General features: G+C 41.3%; 1 protein-coding gene across 1 annotated transcript in view; it reads left to right on the top strand.

Annotated features, from left to right (window-relative positions):
- Positions 1 to 21,648, top strand: part of SERGEF (secretion regulating guanine nucleotide exchange factor) — a 248,069-nt gene extending 226,421 nt beyond the window's left edge. Inside the window, exon 12 of the mRNA XM_072621407.1 lies at positions 21,308 to 21,648. Within this exon, the coding sequence (XP_072477508.1) occupies positions 21,308 to 21,409 (102 nt within the window). The 3' untranslated portion in view covers positions 21,410 to 21,648. The remainder of the gene's footprint in view (positions 1 to 21,307) is intronic.
- The last annotated feature ends 2,909 nt before the right edge of the window (positions 21,649 to 24,557 follow it).

Below are 24,557 nucleotides of genomic sequence, written 5' to 3'. Positions count from 1 at the left end.
CCTTCTCTCTCTCCCTCCCTCCCTCCCTCCTTCCCTCTCTCTCTCTCTCTCTCTCTCTCTCTCACACACACACACACACACACACACACACACACACGAAGAGAACAGAAGGTCAGAAGGCACCACAGACAAGAAGGATAGCTTTGAAAGTCACATGTTGGATTTATTATATACTTAAAAAGAAAAGTAAGTGCTGCATAATGGAAATTCATAGTTTCACGTCTAATCCTATGTGGAAATGCTAATTTTATTTAGTATTTACTAAATTCACAATAATAAAATAAAAAGGGAGAAAAAAAGGATTTCAGTGGTTGGAGATGAAGGAGTGGTTCCCAAGGAAAGGCTGCACTAATAGACATATACAGGAGAGGGCAGACAAGATCATAGCAATCCAGTTGGTCTGGAACATGGAGCTAGTGAAGATATCTCCATGTGGAGGATTTTAAATACTCATCTCAGAGATCTATATTTTATCCTTATAGTCAATAGGAAATACTGCAGGTTTCTGATCAGCAGAGATTGATTTAGTAGCTCAGTGAAAGAGCTGGGGGAGACTAGAGGTAAGAGGACCAATGAGTGTTTGTTGATTGGTTCATTAGGAAGCTATTCCAATAGTTCAATGATGAGAGCCTGGGCTGTGGTGATGACTATGGCAGTACCCTAGAACAGGGGTGTTTTACCTGGGGTCTGTGAACTTTAAAAAGAATATTTTTATAACTGCATTTACACAGAATTAGTTTCCCTTGTAAATTATATATTTTATTTTATTCATTTAAAAACATCATTCTGAGGAGTCTATAAGCTTCACCAAAGTGTCAGTAGGGTTCAGGATACAAAAAGGTTAAAAATCCCTGTCCTAGATAAATTCCTTAGAAGCTAGCCTCCTCCAGAAAACCTTACCTGACCATCCCAACCCATAGGGATCTCCCTATCATTGTGCCTCTTATAGCAGTATAATAAATAGATACAATAATACTTGACTTGGTATTGGAAAGACCAGGGTTTGAATCCCACCTTGATGTACTTACTAACTGAATTTTTGATTAATCACTTAATCTTTTTGGGGTAAAAGGACAGAATTTTAATCTTTGATCTCTATGGTCCCTCCCAGCTCTAAATCAATGATCCCATAATATTTCCAGCTATCTTTTCTTGTATAGGAGTCATCCCAGCTGGACTGTTAGCTCTGTGAGGGCAGAGATTGTGCCTGGCTACATCTCCCTTTGGCATGGCTTAGCAAGTGCTGGAACACCTAGCACCTTAGAGCAACTCAATATTTCTGGAATATGGGATCAGTGGCCTGGAGTTTGGATTCTGTAGAAAAACTCTGTAGGACAGTCACATTCCTGGCCTCTTTTGTCCTTCCTTTCAAGGCCACTCTCCTCATCCCAGTCTCCTCCATGTTGATAGGTGCACAGTCTGCCAGTAAGAGACAAGACACTCCCTTCGGCTGTTGCTATGGTTACTGAGGGCTATTGTGAGCCTCCTGAGCTGTGAGCCTCCACACCTGTCCCTGCAAAATGAGCCTGGGCTTGCAGAGCAATGCAGGCAAGGGATTGCAGGTGCCCTGGGTCCCATGTAAACACAGCAACCAGGACTATCTGAGACCTCAATATGCCACCTGCAGGAACAAGTCCCGCAGCCCAGTCTCCGATCTCTCAACAGAGATAGCCTCATCCCCTGATGCTGCTGAGTGGCCTGATCAGAATCTTAGAGGAGAAGTGGATGTGCACTTGGCATAATAACAGTAATAATACCTAACACATATATTACTATATAAGTACTTGGAATGTCAGTGCTTGGAGGGACTTTAGAGATCATTCAGTCCCCCCATAATGCCTAACACTGCTCACCATAATATGGTCACAAATCCACTGAACACCAGAGCCTCCCCCCACCCCCCACCACCAATGACATCCTTGTTCAAATTCTCAAACTGTCGGCCTGTCCCATCAAGTTTTTAGCATTTGTTGTTCCCTGAGATCTAGTCTGTTAGTGAGGAGGTTTATCCATCCACTCTCCATGTCCTGCCTACTGTCTTTGCACACAATAATCTGCCTCTCATTTTTATCCATCACATTTATTGAGTACTTTAGGGTCTATAATATCTCTATGAGATAAATAATACAAGAAATATTATCCTCATTTTGCATATGAAGAAGATGAGGCCAGAGAAGTAAAGGGAATGATCTAAGGTCCACAAAAGCAAGGTTAGCCCCAGAGTTGAGATTTACCTGGGTCCACCATGCTTTCCTCTTCAATAGGCTGACTCCACAATCTCATTTGATCATCTCAACAATACTACATGGTAGGGGGGAGGAGGAGAAGAACAAGGATTGTTATCTCTATTTCACAGATGAGGAAATCAAGGAACTCATTTGCTTAAGATCCCATAGCTAGTAACTGATCAACACAGGGCTCTCATTTGTGTCTCCCTGGCAAGGAGCCACAGATTGGTCCCTGCACTGGACCTTTCCCAAGGGACCTTTTTAAAAAAATTCAGGATGATCCAGACTAAAATATGGGTCGATCAAGTTGTTGAAGGACCTGGAAACCACGCCATTTCAGAACAGACTGAAGGAAATGAGGAAGAAAAGATTTAGAAGAGACATGCTGGTTGTTTTCAAGGTCATCCCTTTACTGAGACCAGATCATCTTGAATCCATTGAGATAAGTGTCCCTAGAAAATAAGGCATGATGCTGATAGGTGATTGATAGATGCAGAGATCATTCAAGAACTCAGAGCTGTGAAGTCATTGGTGACCCTCCATGATACAACCTCTCCCCCTCCCCAAAGAGTCTGGTGAGTCTGCTGATGGGAAGCTAGGGGCAATGATATTTGCTGTCTCCTGTGGTTACAGAAAATTATTCTCTGTAGTTAATAAGCCCGTTGAGACCACAACTCCTGCAGAGAATGCAGAATTCAGGAAGAAAGTCAGTCCAGGGGGGTGGATCTCTTGTTGTTTGTAAAGAAAAAAAACAACTATAAAAAAAACCAGGCTAACATATTTGCACCTAGTAATTTCTAATTCTGTCGTCTCCAATTCCCAAACCTAAGAATAGTTAGCCAAAGCTGAGCTGCGGCACATCTCACCCTCACGCTGCAGGTGACTACAAAAATGTACCCACAGCAGCAGCAACAACAGACTCATTTCTGGGCCCACATAGAATTCAACACATGGGTAGAGGTGATAGCAAGGACCAGAATGAAAGCTGGCCTATGCCACTACAAATGCTTTCCCCTCTAGGCTCCATAGAGTTAGGATTTCCAATTTCATCCATGTAAGGAACTCCTTTGTCTCATGGTACCCTAGAGTATCTCTTGGACAAGTAGGGGGTGTTTTATTATACTAATTCTAATAATCTCATATCTTTGGAGGGCACTTAATAGTTTACAAAAGCCTTTCCATATCTCTTACCTATTTAGGGAAAAGTGATGTTGTCAAGGATATGGGTTCTTATTCTTTATAATCCATAACATCCCTTCCCCCAATTCCCTAAAGTACTCATTTCTCCAGCATGGTCCTCAGGTAGCATCTGTGACTAAACCCAAGTTTCTTGCCTCCTGGTTCAAAGATGTTGCCATCATATGCCACTGCTACTGCAGGAGTGGTATTCAATGGCATTCCTTGGTTTATATGTTGGATACCAACTTCACCATCTCAGAAATGGGAACAAAATGACTGTTCATGGTCCCTTCCATGCCTCATCCCTGGCAACATGGGAATCACAGTAAGTCTTCCAAGTCCCTAGTAAAAATACTATTTCCTACATAGGACTTTGTATGTCTCTGGAGTTACAGTTGGAGGAACTTGGGAGTGATTTGTTGTCCTTTCTATATTGATGAGTTATTCATTCTAAGGTTCTTCAGCCAACCTTGGAGTCTGAGGTAATGAATAAAATGGTAGTCTGAGTTTGGCCAAGTAACTGGCAGTAGCCTGGAAAAACTTTTTGGTTGCAAGTTAGAAATTCTGTACTTTGTGTGACATTTTATTCTCATCTGTTCCCAGTTATCAGTTCCAAGTTCTCTGTTCTTTGTCCTCAGGGACCTGGACTATTTCCATGTCATAGAAGTACCAAAATGTCAAAATGTCTTTGGCCACTGTGGGCAGCACTGAAGCTTATCTAAGAGCTCTTGAGAGCTTTCCTCTTTGTACCAGAAAGAAAGGGAGGGAGAAGGAGTCAAATGGGCAACAGGGACCCTCATTTGGAGAAATCTACTGGATACCAATAGGTCATTGCCCCGACATTTACTATCCATAAAAAGCTCCATGATTTCTCTACTTATCTCCTCTCCCCCACCCCCACTCCCTGGTCTCATTTCACCAAAAGACTCATCCACTCTGAGGGAGTTACTCTTTGGTCACTGCCACTTCCTGGGAGAACAAGGCTGAGAAGTGCTTTTCTGAGGATGAAGAATTTCCTTCAAGTTTAGGAGGTCATCATTTCTGCCCTAAGTAGGCACTAGCAGGCCTCTATGTTGAGATAACAGTTGAGATTTTATTACTGAGAGTATTTTAGGCCCAACAATGTCATTCTTCCATAGCCACAGTTGGAAAGAAAGGAATTACAAGCATGACTTCTTAAATATCAAGTTCTCTACTTTGGTTCAAAAAGTAATTTACTGAGTATATATTGGGTCAGACATGACTAGAGAGCAGGGCTCATGCAAACAAACTGGGGAGGGCATTTGTAAACTGCAAACTCATATGTGGGACAGTAGCCAAAATATCTAATGTCATCTCAAACCCCAGTAATGTGTCCAGACCAGAAGAGTTTATTGTCCTTCTCATTTCTTCCCTGTACCAACCCTACCTCAAGTATTCTGTTCCATTCTAGGAATCACAACATGGAAGTTCTAGGTACCACAGTCCAGTTCCAAGTACTGCAACTTTAGGAAGGACATGGAAAAAGTAGAGAATGAGCAGGATTTTGAAGGGTACAAGTCCAATGCCATTTCAGAAAAGGCTGAAGGAACTAAGCATGCTTCATCTGGAAATGAGAAGACTTGGAAGGATGTAATGACTGTCATTAAATGTCTAAGGACTGCATTGTGGAAGGGGGATTAGACTTCTTTTTGGATTCAGAGGGTAGAAATAGGAGCAATGGGCGAGGGTTACAGGGAGACAGGTTTGACTATAAAAAGAGAAGGACTTTATAATAGTACTGTCTAATATTGAAATGGGTTTCACTGTCAAGCCATGAGTTCTCTATAAATGGAATTGTTTAAGTTAAAGCGTCATAACTCTATGTTCTTGAGTTCAAATCCAGCCTCAGATACTTACTAGCTATGTGACTCTAAGCAAGTCTCTTAACTTTTACCTACCTCAGTTTCCTCATCTGTAAAGTGGATATAATAATGACATCTACTTCCTTAGTGTTGTTGTAAGGACAAAATGAAGCACTTTTTTTCTGTAAAACACTTTGAAAACCTTAAAGTCCTTTATAAATGCTAGGTATTATTATTAGCTATTATTATCAAAAGAACTTCTGTGCCAGGTGGGAGGTTGACATGAGTAGCTTCTAGGATTCCTTGATTCTGTGAATCTCTTAGGCACAGGAAAACCATAGATATAGAGCTATGGAATTATGGGATCATACCTCTAGAACTGGAGGGACTTACTTCCAAGGGCATCCAGTCTAACCCTTCCCTCTTCCTTCATTTTACAGGTGAGGAAACTGAGGCCCAGAGAAGTTCAGTCACTTAATCAGGGTCACACAGGTAGTAAGTAGCCTCCTGGGAATTTTTATGGGATGTTGGGGTCTTAAAAGTACACTAAGATGGAAAGAGTCTTAGTTTAAATGACTTGAGATCTTAGTAAAGGAGTCTAGAGGTCATTTAATCCAACCCCATCATTTTACTGATGAAGAAACTGAGGAGAAGAGACTTGTTTGCTGAGCTGGTAAATAGCAGACCTGGGATTCTGTCTTCAAACAAAGGAGAAGGGAACCCCCACTCATTATTGCCTGTGGCAGCCTGAATTTGCTTACTATGGACAAGCGATCCCTCTGGGCTTCACTCACCACTCACATGGAGGTTAATAGAAACTAATCCAATCTCATTCCTGGGGGACTTTCCAAGGAAAAGCCTGTGGATGCTCTCTGCTTTAATCTTCCCACACAAATGGGGTTCTTCTCATGTAGCAGACTCAGTTTTCTCTCCCTCTGACCTTACTTTCCAGTTTTTCTTTCATTTTCATGAGGGCAGTCATTGACCCTACAGTGTATTCTTGTGACTAATAAACCAATTACTCTCCTCCCCTAGCAACATAAAAAAGGTCTTCTCCCAATTGTCCTTTCAGAACCATCATCAAAATATTCCCTTTTCCCCGGGAAGAGCTTTATATTATAAGAGTCAGCTCTCAAACCAAGGCAGGAGGGGAGGGGGGAAAGAAGATGCTACTGAGACAACATTTTGTATTGTTTCTGCCTCCCTGTCCCTCGGTCCAAAAGGGGGTGACCTACAAGCAGACTGGACTCAAGTTGAGAGAAGAAATCTATCTTTGGGCAGTTATATTTCTGATATAGAAATAGAGCATGGCCTCATGGGGACCAGTGAGGATGTGTCAGAGAGGCACAAGCTCAGAGGTGGTAGTTTTTACTCACATGAGGAATCTAGAGGGAAAAGCAATGGGGAGGGTGGGGCACTTCAACTCCCCCCTAGTCAGTGAGTGGTAACAGCAAGAGAGAAACTTTAGCCTTCCTGTTGATTTAATGTCTGTCTGCCGGCCTCAAAGGACAGTTATGTGGTACAGTGCATAGAGTGGTAGACATAGAGTCAGGAAGACTCATCTTCCTGAGTTCAAATCTGGCCTCAGCTTACTACCTGTGTGACTCTGGGTAAGTCATTTAACCCTGTTTGCTTCAATTCCTCATCTGTAAAAATGAACTGGAGAAAGAAAGGACAGGTCAATTCAGTATCTGTCAAAAAACAAACCAAAAACAAACCAAAACCTCAAATGGGGTCACAAAGCATTGGACACGACTGAAAAACAACTGAACTACAAAGCCAGCCCCAATCAGACCTGGGTATATATACCCTCTGGTAAAGTGGAAAGAGTCAGGCTGTTGAAGCCCTGGGTTCAATTTTTCCCATGCTGCCTATGTGACCTTGAGCAAGTCATTTAACTTCCTAGTTCTCCATTTCTTCCTCTATAAAATGAAAGAGTTGGACTAAATAGCCTCTGCCTCCGAGGTCTCTTTCCTCTCTAGATTTATGATCTAGTGATCCCTCACCCCTAGTCCCAGATCTGGCCCTGCTCTCACCTGTGTTGTCTGAGTGGCTTGTGGACAGGTCCTACGTTTCCAACATCCTCCTTATGAGATGGCACCTAGGGCTGAATATGACACTTCACCTACAGTCTGGCCCTGACTGAGGGCAGCAGGACTGTTGCTTCCCTTGGTCTGGATTACTATCCCTACATTGCTGCCCCCCAACCCCCAGGTCATGTTAACTTTTGTTGGTTGCTACATCAAGTCATTGACTCACATCTATTTTCACCCATTTCTTTTCTTGCTCTGATGTGGCTTTCCACTATGGCAGCCCAAGTATAACTTATCCTAATAGTTGGATCATATTTGGACTCCTTTGGCAGCTAGGTAGGCCAGTGGATAGAGCACCAGGTTTGGAGTCAGGAAGACCTGTGTTCAAATTCAGTCTCAGACATTTGATAGCGGTATGACCTTGGGAAACTCACTTAACCTCCATTTGCTTCAGTTTCCTCATCTGTAAAATGGAGACATTAATAGGACCCACCTCCCAGGGTTGTTGTGATGATTAAATGATAATTTAATTATAATTTAATAGTCATAAAGTGTTTAACATAGTGTCTGACACTATGTAAATGTTACTATAATTAGTATTATTATTATTATTTTGTAAAGACTTTATTAAAACAAATACAACACAAGCCTTCATGTTCCTCTTTTGACAGAGTCCCCCTTTTCCTTCCCCTCCTCCTCCTCTTGGCAGAAAGGACAGCATCTGCTTTGGGTTTCATCTTTCATCTCATATGATCGAAGATGATGGTGTGTTTTTAAAAATTATTCTTCTGGTGTCTCTTGTATTTCTAGCATCTCTGCCCTGGCTATCACTTTTCTGCTTTCATTCCTACCCAATCATGCTGTTTCTTTGTACTTCTCCTTAGTTATCTGACTGGCAATGATTTTCCTTGGGAAGGCAAATATGTACCTTTATTCGAAATGCTCGCAGCATATCAGACTGTGGGTGTGAGCCAGCATTGCGGGATGCTGCTGCTCCCAGGATCTGGATGCTTTCCAAATCCAAGTCATTGTTCCTTTCCCCAGCATAGGATTGCAATCACCCTACCAGAAGAACTTGTAATATCTATGATTGCTGTCTCCCTGTCTCTGTTTCTCTCTCTGTCTCTGTCTCTGTCTCTGTCTCTGTCTCTGTCTCTGTCTCTCTCTCTCTCTCTCTCTCTCTCTCTCTCTCTCTCTCTCTCTCACCCTGTTTCTCTGTCTCTATCTCTCTCTCATCAGTTATACAGGGACACAAAATCACGAGACTAAGACAGCTTGGAATTTCATGTTCAGCCAGTGCCAATTATGCAGACTGGCCTGGGAAGATTCTCCTATCAGCGTCTTTTAGCCTATTGGATATCTCTGTCCAGTTCACTTGTTTTTCACATATCAGGATTATCCCTGTCTGAACACTAGTCAGAAGAACTCTCTACTGTTTTACTTGGGTAAAAAAAAAAAGTTCTCAGTGGAGTCTCATGAGGATTTTTAATAGATCTTAGAAAGTCAGAGGTGAGAATGCCTATAGATGGAAACAGAGAACTCAGAGAGGTAACTTGCCTAATCCTACCTCTTCTTGGCCCAATATCCTTTTTCATAAGTGTTTCCCATTTGGAGCGAACCAAAGAATCAAGTCTCAGATTTATCCTGAACTCTGTACGGGAGTTTTGGTGAATGAGTTCTTTATTGTTTAGTTCATGAACCCATGGAGAGAACATCTGAGGCTTGTGAGCTGGAGGTGCCCACTATGATATGGGGATGCAAAACTCACATATATGTACTATCAGCAAAGTCTAAACAAAACATAACAAAGTTGATTCTCTTGGCACTTGAGTGTCACTGGAGATACTCAAGAGAACCCAGAGGGGATTTATCTGAAATTGTGTGGAGAGGCACCCTAACCAGCTTGGAGGGAGGGACCATGGGCACATGCACTGGTACCACAGTGTCATAGGTGAGCAGATAGAAGAATGAGAGATCACAGAATCAATCACAAACTTTGATTTAGAAGAACCTTAGAGGGAATCTATTCTAATCCTTCTCATAGAATTTTCTCTATAACCTCCCATCTATGCCTCACTCAAAGACCTCTAGTAACAGAACACTCACTATCTGTCAAACTAACCCATTCCAGCTACATATAGCTCTCATTGTTAGACCATTTCCCTACATATTTTGTACTTAGCTGCTCTTTCATTTCTGTGCCTATCCTTTTTAATGCTGATTTTAGCAAGGAGCTCCCTATGCAGCCACATTGATATTTCTAGGCTCTTACCCTCCTTTCTTCCCCTCCTAATGAATCAATTGTGAATACAATATTAGAATTTTGTTAAAAAACCTCCCATCCCTCTTGAACCAACTTCCAAGAAATCCACGGCAGTCCTAGGTGCATAATGGCTGGGCCTGTTAAGTATCTTTAAGCCAGTCCTGGTGCTACACATCTATAATCCTTGCTGCTGAGAGGCTGAAGCTCGTGGATCTCTTGAGCTCAGGAGTTTTGAGCTTCAGTGGGCTGAACCAATCTCCCAAGGGAGTCAAGTCCTCCCAAAGACATACTATGTATCTCACTTAAGGTTATAGACACAGAATTAAGGACCGAAGAAGAACAATGTTAGTTCAGACTCTACTGAGTCAGAAATAGTAACCATCCATTGGACTAAAGATTGAGTTAGTCAAGCTCTACCCACAAACTTTTTCTTTGTAAGCAGTTCTAGTTAATTACATAAATAAGATCATCACTTAACCTCCCTAGGGCCCAGATCATTTGTCTGTAACATGAGGGAGTTGGATTATCAGAGGCAGTATCTTTAAGAGATCTCTATTCTGAACAGCCCATTATGGTGCTCCCAAGTGGACTTATGTCTCAGGCAGCAGCCTGACGACTCAGTTCTGTTCATGGCATTATCCCCAGCAACTGGATTTGAATGATACTGAACAAGAGAGTGATGCTGATGCTGATGACTTTACTCAGATCTACTTCACTTAAATCCATTTCATGTGCAAGTCAAGACATCACTCTGAGATGTCTTTGGTTGTCTTCTAGAAGAAGGATGAGCAACATTAGGTCAGGACCTCCATATTGCCTACTTCAAGCTGCTCACTATAAATTCCTTGTGGATTCCATTTCATTTGCCCCATGTGATCATATAAAAAAGAGGCCTATGCTTCCAGAAGCAGAAAGCTTCATTCTTTTCAGGAGGAAAGACCACTGGCCTGGGAGTCAGGAGATCTGAGTTCCAGTCTGGACTCTGACTCTAGTATACTATTTAACCTTGGTCAAACATATTCTCTTTGAGATTCATTTTCTTCCACTGTAAAATTTTTCTTCAGTTTTGTCTGATACTTCATGACCCCATTTGGGTCTTTGCAAAGATACTGGAGTAGTTTGCCATTTTCTTCTCTAACCCATTTGACAAATAAGCAACTGAAGCAAAAAAGGTGAAGTGACTTGTCTAGGGTCACAGCTAGTAAGTATCTGAGGCTGGATTTGAACTCAGAAAGATGTCTTCCTAACTCCAGGCCTCATGCTCTTTTCACTATGATGTCACCGAACTGCCCCTTAGGGGTGGAGAAGGGGGGAAAGACTTGAATTGGATGCTCTTTAGGCATATTTACAAATTTGGTGTTCTGTGAATCTTAACATCCAATTTGGAGAAAGCCTAAACCCCAAATGGATTACAATTTATATGGGAGATTAGTTCTCTCCTTCCCTGAGGATTCCCACCATATGGTTATTAGTAATCACAGGACTATAGAATATTACAACTGGAAGAGTCTAAACAGGTGATGTGGTCCAGTCCTTCCTGGGAAGATGAATTCTCATATTTCTGACTGCAACATGTGACTTTTTCCTAAATATTTCCAGTGATGGAACACTCGGTATTTCCCAAATCACTCTGTTCCATGGCTGGACCACTCTGATTTTTAGAATATTCTTTCTTCCATGGAGTTACTTCCCTGAGATTTCCACCCATTTTTCCTACTTCCACCTTCTAGGGCTAAGAAGAACAATTCTAATCTCCACATTATCACCCTTGAAGTTACTGAAGGCAATGATCATATCTCCAAGTCTTCTGTCCTCCAAGCTAACAGAACCTTTCCTTAGAAACATACCACTTACTTCCCCTCAGCAATTTTTGTGGTCTTCTTTAGGATAGCTACAGCTCCTCCACCACCCCTGAAATTGAGAGATGTGAAAAATACTGACCATGCAGATACTATTTTCCATCTCTTCCTTTATCTGTGTTTCTATAACTTATCTCCCCAAAGTTCTTTTATTGTATTTATGTCTTGACCACAAAGGTCATAAAAAATTTGAAGAGAGACATTCTCTCCATGTCCATCTCTTCCATTCTTCTCTCCATCTCTCTCTCTCCCATCTCATTGAGACAGTCTATCATTATGAACATTTATTGAGAGCCTTCTATGTACAAAGATTTGCTTCCATTTCTCACACTTAAAGAACAAACAAATTTTGAAATGTCTTGTTAGTTTCCAAGAATAGGGATAAAATTTACTTTCTATTGGACTTTCTAAAACTGACCATATTATTAGAAGCTCAACCTGGTGGTCTCTTCACATGTGGCATCCCTAGCCCAGAAATTAACTTCCTTTTGGAATTCTGCTCACTTACCAATCAGATAAAGCATAAATTCTCCCCATAGGCACCGATTTCTTAACATGTTGGACAAACCTTCTAGAGCATGTATGGCCAATGTGAAACCTTGGGAAGTAAATAAATTCTACTGTAAGGTCAAGTTTTCTAAAGCATCTCTTCTTTGAGAGGGTTCTATGGTGAGAGGACCATGGTTCTATGTGTATTTTATTCCTTCCTTGAGTCAAATGTGAGAGTAAGCTTCATGTTTTCTCTCTCGCTTCCCCCCTTTTTCCCTCCATTGAAAAGTCTTTTTCTTGCCTCTTTTATGAGAGATAATTTGCCCCATTCCATTTCTTCCTTTCTCCTCCCAATATATTCCTCTCTCACCCCTCAATTTCACTTTTTTAGATGTGATTCCCATCCTATTCCACTCACCCTCACTCACATGGCCTTGGAAGTGTTCAGTGGCTCTGGAAAAAGTAAGGACAGAAACTGGGCACCATAGGGCATGGTCTTACCTAGGATTATCGTTACCATTGGGCCTTTCTCTTACCCTGGAAGAAGTTAAGTTTTCCTGAGGAAAGGAAAATGGAAATGCCAACCTCAGGAGTATGAGCACGCCCTGAACAACCTCTATGAATGTCAGTTCTCTGTACACATTCCATGACCTTCCAGGCTCACTCTTCTAATTAGATTACCCTACCTCTAGCACCTTAGGGGAATGATAAAAGTCATACCAGCCCTCTCCGAATTAGCAAAGTAGCTTTGGTACAAGAGAGAACAGGACTCTATAGAGGCACTACAGAAATACCTACCTCTTAGGGCTCTAGAGAGGTACTGTAAGATTATACATACTCATCCCTTAAGCCTCTGGATTTCTCTTGGTATCCTGAGATGTCATGGTCCTCTTACCATAGCACCCTACTTTTACTTACCTCTCATTCTATCCAGTAGCAACATTTCCCTTGGTCTGTCCCTTTCTCTGTCTCCTCCCTTACTTTCCCCCTCCTCTATTCAACTTTGATTCTAATTTGTTAGCCCCCCTCAGCCCCAAGTAAGTGGTGTCATACAATTGGAATGTTCCTAAAATTTTTATATAAAGGAAATTTCTCTGGATATCACATTCTATTCTAAAGGGATACATACATCATATATATATATATATATATATATATATATATATATATATATATATATATATATATATATATATATATATATATATATATATATATATATATATATATATATATATATATATATATACAGGGAGCTTGTCGCAATGACATTTCTGTATTCCTGCTTTGTGTATCAAGAATATATTGAAGAATTTCATTAGCTTTATAACCAGGATCTATTCCTGGCAACATAGATAAGGACAAATGATGCAACCAGAAGGAACCTAGAAAGCAACTCTAGGGATTATATAAGACCTAAAGGCACAGGTGGTGTTTTCTTCCCTGCTGCCAGTTGAAGGTAAGGACTTCAGAAGACAAAGAGGGATTTCAGGAGGGATTAAGAAGGTGGTATCAAAGAATCAGATTTAAGATACAAGAATGGTGGGCTCTTAGGGATGAAGTGCCTTTGAGATCCAGGGAAATATATAGTTGCCTAGAAACTTCCAGGTCTGAATAAGAGGGCTTGAAAATGAAAATGGAAAGAAAGGGAGAACAATGGTCAAAGGCAATTGCTAAGTCAGATACCACAGGTAAGACACAGAAATAAAGAATATCAGTGGAGATACCTATTAATTTACAGGAGAGAGTATTAAGAAGGACAACAGTAGTATGCATAGCTTCAGATATATAAAGTATATAGAGCATGAGTAATAAGCAACATGAATTACCCAAAAGCAAAGGGATAAGCACTGCCTTGTTGGCATCATGAAAACTTGGTAGTCATGTGACTCATGACTAAAATACAGCAAAGAACACGTTAGGGGAAAGAGAGGCTCATTGCACTGTGTATGCAGACAATATATGCCTAGATATAAGTCTGAGTGCCAGACAAGGGAAGTGTGTCTCAGAACACTTAGGTAAAAACTAGATAAGGGAGAAACAGGCAATATCATGGTAGTATTATACTATAAACCACCAGGCTAGGAGGCAGAACTAGATGATGAGTTCTGCAAGGAGAGCACAAAATTGATATGGAGACCTGCTATATTAGTGATGTGGAATTCTGCTATTAATACTATTGGAGGACTTTTTCTGATAAAAGCAGAGCAACTGAGAAGTTCTTAATTTGCCTTGCTGATAATTTTATGCTTCAAAAGGATAAGAAGAATTTATTCTTAACCTGGCTTTGAGCAACAAGGAGATAGTTGTTAAAGTAAAAATGATGGGAATTTTTTTTATTTTTTAAAATTTATTTATTTATTTTAAGTTTTCAACATTCATTTCCACAAAATTTTGAGTTCCAAATTTTCTCCCCATCTCTCCCCTCCCCCCACTCCAAAACATTGAGCACTCCAATTACTCCTATCACCAATCTGCCCTCCCTTCTAACATCCTTCCCTTATCCCCATCTTTTCTTTTGTCCTGTAGGGCAAGACAAATTTCTATACCCCATTACCTATATTTCTTATTTCCCAGTTCTATGCAAGAACAATACTCAGCAGTTGTTCCTAAAACTTTGTGTTCAAACTTCTCTTTCTTCCTCCCTTCTCACCCATCCCCATCGGGAAGGCAAGCAATTCAATATAGGCCACATATGTGTAGTTTTGCAAATGACTGTCATAATAGTCATATTGTGTAAGATTAACTATATTTCCCTCCATCCTATCCTGCCCCACATTTCTTCTATTCTCTCTTTTGACCTTGTCCCTTCCCAAGAATGTTGGCTTCTTATTGCTCCCTCCTCCCGTTGCTCTCCCTTCCATCATCCCCCCAACCTGCTTATCCCCTTCTCCCCCACTTTCCTGTATTGTAAGATAGGTTTTCATACAAAAATGTATGTGTATTTTATTCCTTCCTTGAGTCAAATGTGAGAGTAAGCTTCATGTTTTCTCTACCACCTCCTCCCTTTTCCCCTCCATTGAAAAGTCTTTTTCTTGCCTCTTTTATGAGAGATAATTTGCCCCATTCCATTTCTCCCTTTCTCCTCCCAATATATTCCTCTCTCACTCCTCAATTTCATTTTTTTAGATATGATCCCATCCTATTCCACTCACTCTGTGATCTCTGTCTCTCTCTCTCTATGTGTGTGTGTTTATGTGTGTGTGTGTGTTTGTGTGTGTGTGTGTGTGTGTGTGTGTGTGTGTGTGTGTGTGTGTAATCCCACCAACTACCCAGATACTGAAAAAAGTTTCAAAAGTTACAAGTATTGTCTTTTCATGTAGGGGTGTAAACAATTCAACTTTAGTGAATCCCTTATGACTTCTCTTTCCTGTTTACCTTTTCATGTTTCTCTTGATTCTTGTGTTTGAAAGTCAAATTTTCTTTCCAGCTCTGGTCTTTTCATCAAGAATGCTTGAAAGTCCTCTATTGCATTGAAAGACCAATTTTTCCCCTGAAGTATTATACTCAGTTTTGCTGGATAGGTAATTCTTGGTTTTAGTCCTAGTTCCTTTGACTTCTGGAATATCCTATTCCACACCCTTTGATCCCTTAATGTAGAAGCTGCTAGATATTGTGTTATCCTGATAGTATTTCCACAATACTTGAATTGTTTCTTTCTAGCTGCTTGCAATATTTTCTCCTTGACCTGGGAACTCTGGAATTTGGCTACAATGTTCCTAGGAGTTTCTTTTTTGGGGTCTCTATCAGGAGGTGATAGGTGGATTCTTTCAATATTTATTTTGCCCCCTGGTTCTAGAATATCAAGGCATTTTTTATTGATAATTTCATGAAAGATGATGTCTAGGATCCTTTTTTGGTCATGGCTTTCAGATTGTCCCATAATTTTTAAATTGTCTCTCCTGGATCTATTTTGCAGGTCAGTTGTTTTTCCAATGAGATATTTCACATTATCTTCCATTTTTCATTCTTTAAAATGAAATGAATAAATGAATGAATGAAAAAAAATTCAGTTTTGTTTTGTGATTTCTTGGTTTCTCATAAAGTCATTAACCTCCATTTGTTCCATCCTAATTTTTAAAGAACTAGTTCTTCAGTGAGCTTTTGAACCTCCTTTTCCATTTGACTAATTCTGCTTTTTAAAGCATTGTTCTCCTCATTGGCTTTTTGAACCTCTTTTGCCAATTGAGTTATCCTATTTTTAAAGGTATTATTTTCTTCATCACTTTTTTTGGGTCTCCTTTTACAAGCTGTTGACTTGCTTTTTATGATTTTCTTGCATCGCTTTCATTTCTCTTCCCAATTTTTCCTCCACCTCTCTTACCTGATTTTCAAACTCCTTTTTGAGCTCTTCCATGGCCTGGGACCATTGCATATTTATGTTGAAGGTTTTGGATGCAAAAGCCTTGAATTTTGTGTTCTCCTGATGGTAAATATTGTTCTTCCTCATCCCAAAGGATGGAAGAAAATACTTGTTCACCAAGAAAGTAACCTTCTATGGTCTTATTTTCCCCCCTTTTTTGGGCATTTTCCCAACCAATTGCTTGATTTTTGGGTCCTTTGTCAAGAATAGGGTATACTCTGGGGATCTGTAAGATCTCAGTTCCTCCAAGAGGGCACAGTCAAGCGTGTACATTGGTCTGGGAGCAACCAGAAACTTTTGTGCCCAGCATCTGTGAGTAATAGAGTTTCTTCTCCACAGCCAACTGGCCTCCAGTTCCACCAAGCCAGCACTGGGGGCTGAGATTCAGATAAGCTGCTTGATTCCCCTAGGGGTTTTCGATGGGGGTAGGGCCGCCATTCAGTGTGAGATAAAGATCAGCTGCTCAATTCCTCCAGGAGCATTAGGTGGGAGCAGGGTTGCCACACAGGGCTGAGATACAGATCAACTGCTCAGATCCCCCTAGGGCTTTACGATCCAACAATGGATGCAGGCTGCCCACCAGATGCAGCCTCTACTGCCACCTCCTGAGTCCAGAGCTATGGGAAGACCCCACTCCCTTTTTGCTCAGCTGAAAAAACCCTCTCACTGACCTTTGGCACCTGTGAGTTGAGGGATCTGCAAACTGCTGCTACTATCACTGGGGATTCCACCCCTGAGGACTGCTCTGATCCTCTTCCTGGCACCATGCCACTTGGCCAAGGCTGGGCTGGGCTCTGCTCCGTGTCTGGTGCAACAGACCTTTCCTGTCAGCCTTTCAGGTCACCCTGGGGTGGAAATCTTCTCCACTCCATTGTTCTGTGGCTTCTGCTACTCTAGAATTTGTTGAGAGTCTTTCTTCAGAGGTATTTTATGGGCCGTGGGGTAAGAGCTAGTGCATGTGTATCTTTCTACTCCACCATCTTGGCTCCACCCCAAATGATGGAAATCTTGAGGATGAAGTGATTACACTACCTTTAGTTCAAGAAAGATAAGAAGAGGACATCACAGGTTCAAGGACCCTCGGAATTGGGATGGGTCTCAAAAGATCACCTATATTGCTTGGAGTTGATATAATGATAGTCAAGCATGACAGAAAGAAGGTAGGTCTACTTAGTTTCTCTTTTGGCTGCTTTTTTTTCTACCAAGGAGAATTATTTTCAGATATGGAAATATGAAACAAATAGATTTAACAAGTAATTGAAACCTGAATCTAGTGAGGAGATGATTTGAGACCATTGTATCTTAACCAATCTCAATGAATTTAAATCCTCAGCCCCAGACAAACTCTGTCCAAATGTCCTGAAAGAACTCGAGAATATGACTCCTGAAGCACTGTCAGAGATCTTTGGAAAACTGTGGATAGTTAGAAGGGCATCACATCACCAAAGACAGGAATATAATGACAAATGAGTATGTGCTTGTTGACTGATTGATTGAAAATACTGTCCAGGGAAGAAGACTATAGCAAATTTTACTGGGATTTCAATAATGTGTTATGAAAGGCAATGGATTGAAATACTTGGGGAGAAAAAAACATGGTGATCTCTAAGAGGTGATATATGCTCCTCAAGAACAAGTCATGAACAGTGTATAGTGGTATATACCTGTAGTTCCTGCTGTAGGGAAGACTGAGGCTGGTAAATCATTTAAGCTTGGGAGTTCTGATTTCTACAGTAGTAAGGCTAATGGTGATTTTTGTCTGTACACTAAGTCTGGCACCAATATGGTTAGCACCTGGGAATGAAGGGCCACTAGGCTACCTAAGGAGGGACAAAAAAAAATGGAGCAGGCTAAAGTTTCTGTTTTGATCTTGAGTGACCACTGTACCTTCTGTCTGGAGTAAATATTTGGCTCAATCTCAAAACAAAAGAAGAATAAAAACAAGTCATGACAAACTAATCTCATTTTCCTTTATTACTGAGTTTATTAGACAGTTAGATAAGAGGAATGACATGCTGAAAATGTGCCTCAACTTGAGTATATTATTTGAAAGATTCTCTCTCATTATCCTTGTGGATAAGAAGAGCTCTTGACTGGATGAAAGTACAGCTAGTTAAGAGTCTAAACTAGTTGATTATATACGTAGAGTAGTGATATAAATTTGGAGGAATATCCTTAGTGATTGCTTTGAGGATCTGTCCATGGTGCCATTCTGCTGGACATTTATATGGATGACTTCCATGAAGATTTAGGTGGCATGCTTATCATATTTGAAGATGTCCTAAAGCAGAGACAATAGCTACTCCTTTGGACAGTAAGATTGGAGTCTAAATATATCCAGATAGGCTTGAACTATGGTCCAATGACATAAAACAAAAATTAATGGGAATAAATGAAAGTCTTCATTTGAATTCATAGCTGGGCACATAGTAGGTAAATAGAGTTTGTTGATTGAGTTAAAAATATACAGGATGGAAGAAATAATGCAATACATGAGTCCTGGGGTGTTTGGTAGAGTACAAGCTGTATATTGGTCATATATGACATGGCTGCCAAAATTTTTTTTATCTTGATCTGCATTGTTTGGAGGATTAAAGAAGTTATAATCTTGTTATCTGTCCTGGTTAAGAGTACTTCTGGAATACTGTATTCAGGTCTGTGTACCACATTTTGAGAAAAGATATTGACATACTATAATGAATCCATGGGAGGACAACACTAATGTTGATGGGACAGGAGATTCAGCCATAAGAGAATTGGTTTAAGGAACTAGGGATGGTTAGCTTGGAGAAGAGAAAACTTGGGGGAGGGGAATGGTCATGATATCAATATATGAGTAACATTAGCAGGCCTGTCATATAAAAGAAATATTAAACTAGTTATTCTTGGCTCCTTAGGGAGAAACTGAGAGCAACCAATTGAAGTTGAGAGAAGCAGATTTTGGCTAGATATAAGAAAAGGCTTCTTAGCAATTAGAGCTGTCTAAAAGTAGAATGGGAGACATGAGGGGTATTGAGGTTTCTTCTCCCTATAGGTCCTTCAAAAGAAGACTAGATTTTACCTTTGGAATGTGGCTGTAGAGGGGATTTCTGTTCACATGCAGGTTTTGGCACACCTACTTAGCTCCTTAAAATTCTGCAGTCCTGCATAATAACTGTGTGAACCATAGTAGCTACAATCTTCACAATAGCCACATCAGCCACAGTGCAGGCATTTCTGTCCCCTGAACGTCAGCACTGGGCACAAAATAAATGCTTAATAAACATGACTTCATGAGTGACAGAGAGAGGAAGTAACTTCGCCAGAGTCAGATGGTGAGTGAGCTAATGTCACTCTCCCTTTGATTAGGAGGACTAGTGTCATCCTTCTTGCTAGAGCAAAAAAAAATCCTTGAAATCCCACCTTCTCCATAAAAGAAGCCTTTCCTGAGAATGAATATTCATCATCCTTCCCTATGTGCTGGGTCCTATTTTCAATGGCAGGGCTTCCCATTGAGTAGGGATTCAATAGTTCCAAGGCTGCCCCCTTCATATACTCACAGACACATGGAGATCACAGCAGAGGAGCTGGTGTGAGTCCATGAAGACAAATATTCAATATGAGTCAAAGGATCTTGAGCTATTATTACTTCCATCATTATCACCCTCTGTGTATGTGTATAAGGGCTTTCCCTGTTCTAAGATCCTGGGGTTCCCAGGTTCTATCACATGTATCATCACTGCTGTAGAAGTCAAAACATTTTCTTACTCACCTCTTGTATACTACATACATTCCCAATAGTTACTCTCAGTGTCATCTGTAGGGTCATATGATACCAAGCTCAAGATTTCTTGGCCCACATTGGATATTTGTCTTAATGGACTCACTCCAGCACCACAAATGTGCATTCTAACTGTCAATTTTTGTCTTATCTCCCTCTGCTAGACAATAAACTCAGTGAGAGCAGAATTTGTCTTATCTCATCTTTGTACCTATCTAAGAATCAAACATGGGGTTATGCACATAGCTGGTTCTTAATAAATGTCTGCTGAATTGAATTGAGCCACTTCATCATACAGAAGAGGAGACTGAGGTCCAGAGAGGATCCAGAATTCAATAAAGTCTATGTAGTAATTCTTTTGATAAGACTAGAACCAAAAGCCCGGTCTTATTGTCAAGGCCCTTTTGATATTCTTTTACTTAAGGGGAATAGGCTTTCCATTTGACAAATAAGCTATCCCCTCTCACTGGTTCTTTTCACCTATCACCAAGTGAAATCTGTCACCAGGTCTAAAGATTTTTCCGATGTGCCACTGGGAGCAGCACGCTGCCCCATGTGTTAGAGAAGGACTACTTTACTTTTTATCAAGAGCAGTAGGATGAGCTCTTCTGTTGCCCAGCAAAAGCTATCCAGCAAGGCTGACCCAAGGAAAGAGAGGCTCATGGTCCTGTACATGAAGTCAGGAAGCACAGAGATGTTCCAGGGGCCTTTATGAAGGGTCTGACTTACAGCCTGTGATGGATCCCCAGCTTTGGCCTTCCAAATAATACTCCCATCTCTCTAGAGAGAGAACCATTTGGTAGGAGGATAGGGACCTGCTGATTGCTGCCTTGTGGCCAGGCCCTGCCCCTCCTCCCACCCCTCCTCCTGCTGCTTGTCAGCTGGTATAGCTATCTGGGTCTGGGCACATTGCCCAAACCAGGTGGCGAACTAGGCCCAGAGCCACCAGGCCTCCTTCCTATCCCAGAATAATGCCTTCCAATTGGCTTGTCTGCCAGTGAGAATGAGCACAGTCCTTTTCCCCCATCCCCAATCCCATAGTCCATAGTACCAAGGGGATTAACCTTCATCTATAAGCCAAATGAATAGACATCTGCCTTTCTCTAAACTAGAGAAAGGTGGCCAATATTGATGTGTTTCCATCTCAGGAATAAGGGGGGGATGGGTCAGGAAAGCCCAAGAATGTCTTCTGTACTAAAGAGTAGGAGCTAACCCAGGGGTGCTAGGGAAAGACAGTCCAAAACCTGGAGGTTTACTGTGTTGCATTCTAAGGGCAAATTCATGTTTACTGTTTCTCCTCTCTCCTGTAGGAAACACGTGTTACTCCTGGGGCTGGAATGAGCATGGCATGTGTGGAGATGGCACTGAAGCCAATGTCTGGGCCCCGAAGCCAGTGGAATCTCCGAGTTTAGCCCTGTGGCTCCTTGTGGGTTGTGGAGCTGGTCACTCCCTCGCCCTTGGCCAAGCTCCAGCTTCCCCATCATTGCCCTGGAGCCTCCAGGACACAGAGTCAAGCCCAAATCCCTGGAGAACTCATAGCAAGAGAAATCAAAAAGAAGAAGCTCAAACATTGTTCCCACACCAAACTAGTGTGTCCTGAAATAGGAGATTTAGTGCTTAAAGGGCTTTTTAATAAAATCCATTTGGATGATTTTGTCCCTGGAAATATGTGCGGCCAAAGGGGTGGGCTTGGTCATTGGGACACAGTAGGTAAAAATGGGTAAATATTTAGGAAGGGAGACCATTTGACCAGCTGGATGAGAGACAGGGAAAAGGCAATTTCTTGACTGTCTAAGAAACTTTACTCTTCAACAAATGAGAATGAGAACAAAGAGGCACCATGAATAGCCTCTGAAAAGTAGCTTATAATGCACATAGATTGGGGAACGAGGATTAGGGTTTCATCTATTCTCTGCAGCATCAGGTCACCCCCATCTTCCCTCTACCAGCCTCCAGTGCTGCTGAAGCCAGTAGCCCCTTCCCATTGATCATGGAATTGTGTTTCAACAAAAGACTTCAGAGATTATTCAACAGAGGGATTCTTAACTTTTTGTGTGTCATGGAGCCATCTGGCAGCCTGGGGAAGCCATTGGACCCTTTCTGAAAATAATATTTTTAATGCATAAGAATAAAATGCACAGGACTACAAAGGAAATTTGTTATTTTAAAATACGGTTATCAAAGCATATATTTTTTAAAGACTAGTTCATAGTCCTAGTTAAATATCCTTGACCTAATCAATAGTAAGATTTCCCTCTTGCTAGGCAAGTCTGGATTCTGTAAGTACTCTGTGTATCTATGATTTTCCATCTTTATGTGGTACTTACCATGGGTTAGTAAAGTAGTCTGTACCCTCTAAATATCTGGTTGTGGATGCTGCTATTGGTGACTCACTTTTGAAAAACAGATCATTGATGAGAGCACAGTCTAAGAAGAGCCCCTCCCCCTCCAACCTTTTAGAAGGGGATAGAACTGGAAGCAGAAAGCCCTCAGTATCAGTATCCCCAGTAATTCTGTCATAAATGTAGATTCTTTTTCTTTCCAGAGATTACCAGGGCTTCGAGGACCCGAACCCAAAGGAGTTATCTCAGTCAGAAGGCTCCATTTACTTGGTTTGCTTTTGACTCTAGATATTTGAAATTGAGCCTGCAACTTGGTTGTCCCCTTCCTCTGGAGTGACTCCAATCTTGTGTATATATGTGATCTCCCACTCCCAGGCATAACCCCAATCAGAGAGTCAGGAGACCTGGGTTCCAGCTCCAGCCCTGGCACAAACTTGAGGTAGTCTCTGTTCCTTGCTGGGCCTTGGTTTCCTTCTCTGTTAAATATGGCAACCAAAGATCTGAAAAGGCAAGGAAGATGAAAGGAGGATGCAACCCCCATCTTCTGGCTCCATGTGTTGAGAGGCATAAAAGAAGGAGCAACTAGCATAAGAAGGCGTGCTGAAGGCTATGGTGGCCCCAGGAAAACCAGGTTTTAGTTAAAGAAGAAGATGAGGAAGAGATTACAGCTGAAGGAAAGTTGGTTTCCAATATTATGAGGATTAGTTCCATAGAACCAGTGGAAGTGAGAGAAGGGGAATATAGGCATCAGGACAGGGCAGGGTTAAGCAATGTAGAGAAGAGGGTATGTGAGGAAATAGCAAGGGTGAAGATATTTCTACCTATCATAGTCATTATCAATGATAAGAATTAGGGTAACAGGACATTGTGGAATAAACTGGAGGAACAAGTCAGCCATGAGAGGCCTGAGCAGAAACTTGTAGAATTAATCTTTGGATCTTTCATTTCATTTAAAACCATGTTGGATACAGTGAGGCTTCCCCCAAATCCTGTTCTATGGTTCCCTGCCTCTAGTGATTCAATGATGACTCAACTTTTACTCAATTGCAGAGTAACTGGCCATCGCACAAAGCTTTGGGAGATACTAAAAAATGTCAGAGCCTCTAATACCACCCATCCCTTGAGGATCATCTATCCTATGAAGCCTTCCATGACCACTCCAGTCTTCCCTGATCTCCTGTTTGTCTAGAGGACTAGATACAGAATCAGGAAGACCCCATCTTAGATGACTACTAGCTTTATGACCCTGGGTAAATCACTTTTCTTCATTCTCTCATCCGAAAAAAAATGAGTATAATAATATTACCTACTTCACAGGGATGCTGTGGGGAACAAATATGTTCACAAGCACTGAGTGCTTTGTAAAATTTAAAGGTTCAATTTAAAAGTGAGCTACTAGGATTAGTATTACAACCCTAGAGTCTGTCCTTTGTCTTTCTATTCCATCCCATATTGCTTTTCAGTGGTGTCATGTACGTGTCTTGCACACTTTCCCAGGTTGGATGTGTCTTAAATGCTTGCAAATTCTTTAATGTGAAGACCTGTCTACCTGTGTGATCTTGGGCAAGTTGCCCAATTTCCCCTCCATGAAATGAAAGTGTTGGCCAAATGCTCTCTGAGAGCTCTTCCAACCCCAAATCTGTGATTCTGTGTATAATCTCCATTCATGATCCCCACAGATAAGCAGAAAGAACTCAGGAAGCCCTTGCTGAAAGCCTCAGTCTGTTTCATACTCCCTCATCTTCAACTCTCTGGCATCTGCCCCATTTTCCTTCCAGGTCATGCTGAGAGCTGCTAAGGAATTTCATCACCTCCTTTTCTTTCTGGCTCCTGCCTTTCTGGAGCTCCCCAGTGACTAATAGGAAATGGTATTACTATTGTGGGGTTGGGCACTGGGGCTGGAGTCTGAGGGCCTGGGTGCAAGCCCTACCTTGACCCCTTCCTAGCTGTGTGACCAAAGGAAAGTCATTTTCACCTTTCTGAGCCTCCTTCCTCATTTGGAAAATGGGTTCAATTATTCTTGTACCACCTACCTGATAGAGTTGTCCTGAAGATCCAACGAGATAACAGATGCACAATGATTAATGATATTTTTATTCAGTACTTCAATGTGGATAAGACACTTAATAGATGTTGCCCGCTAGTGTCATTCCCCAATTTCATAGAACAATGTCCTAGAGCTTAGAGTTAACCCATCTTCTCTTGGTATGACCCTGAG

The sequence above is a fragment of the Notamacropus eugenii genome, chromosome 6 (genome assembly GCF_028372415.1).
Source record: "Notamacropus eugenii isolate mMacEug1 chromosome 6, mMacEug1.pri_v2, whole genome shotgun sequence".
Lineage (NCBI taxonomy): Eukaryota > Metazoa > Chordata > Mammalia > Diprotodontia > Macropodidae > Notamacropus > Notamacropus eugenii.
Note: the sequence above shows the minus strand (reverse complement) of the source record. Positions and strands in the feature narration are given on the sequence as shown.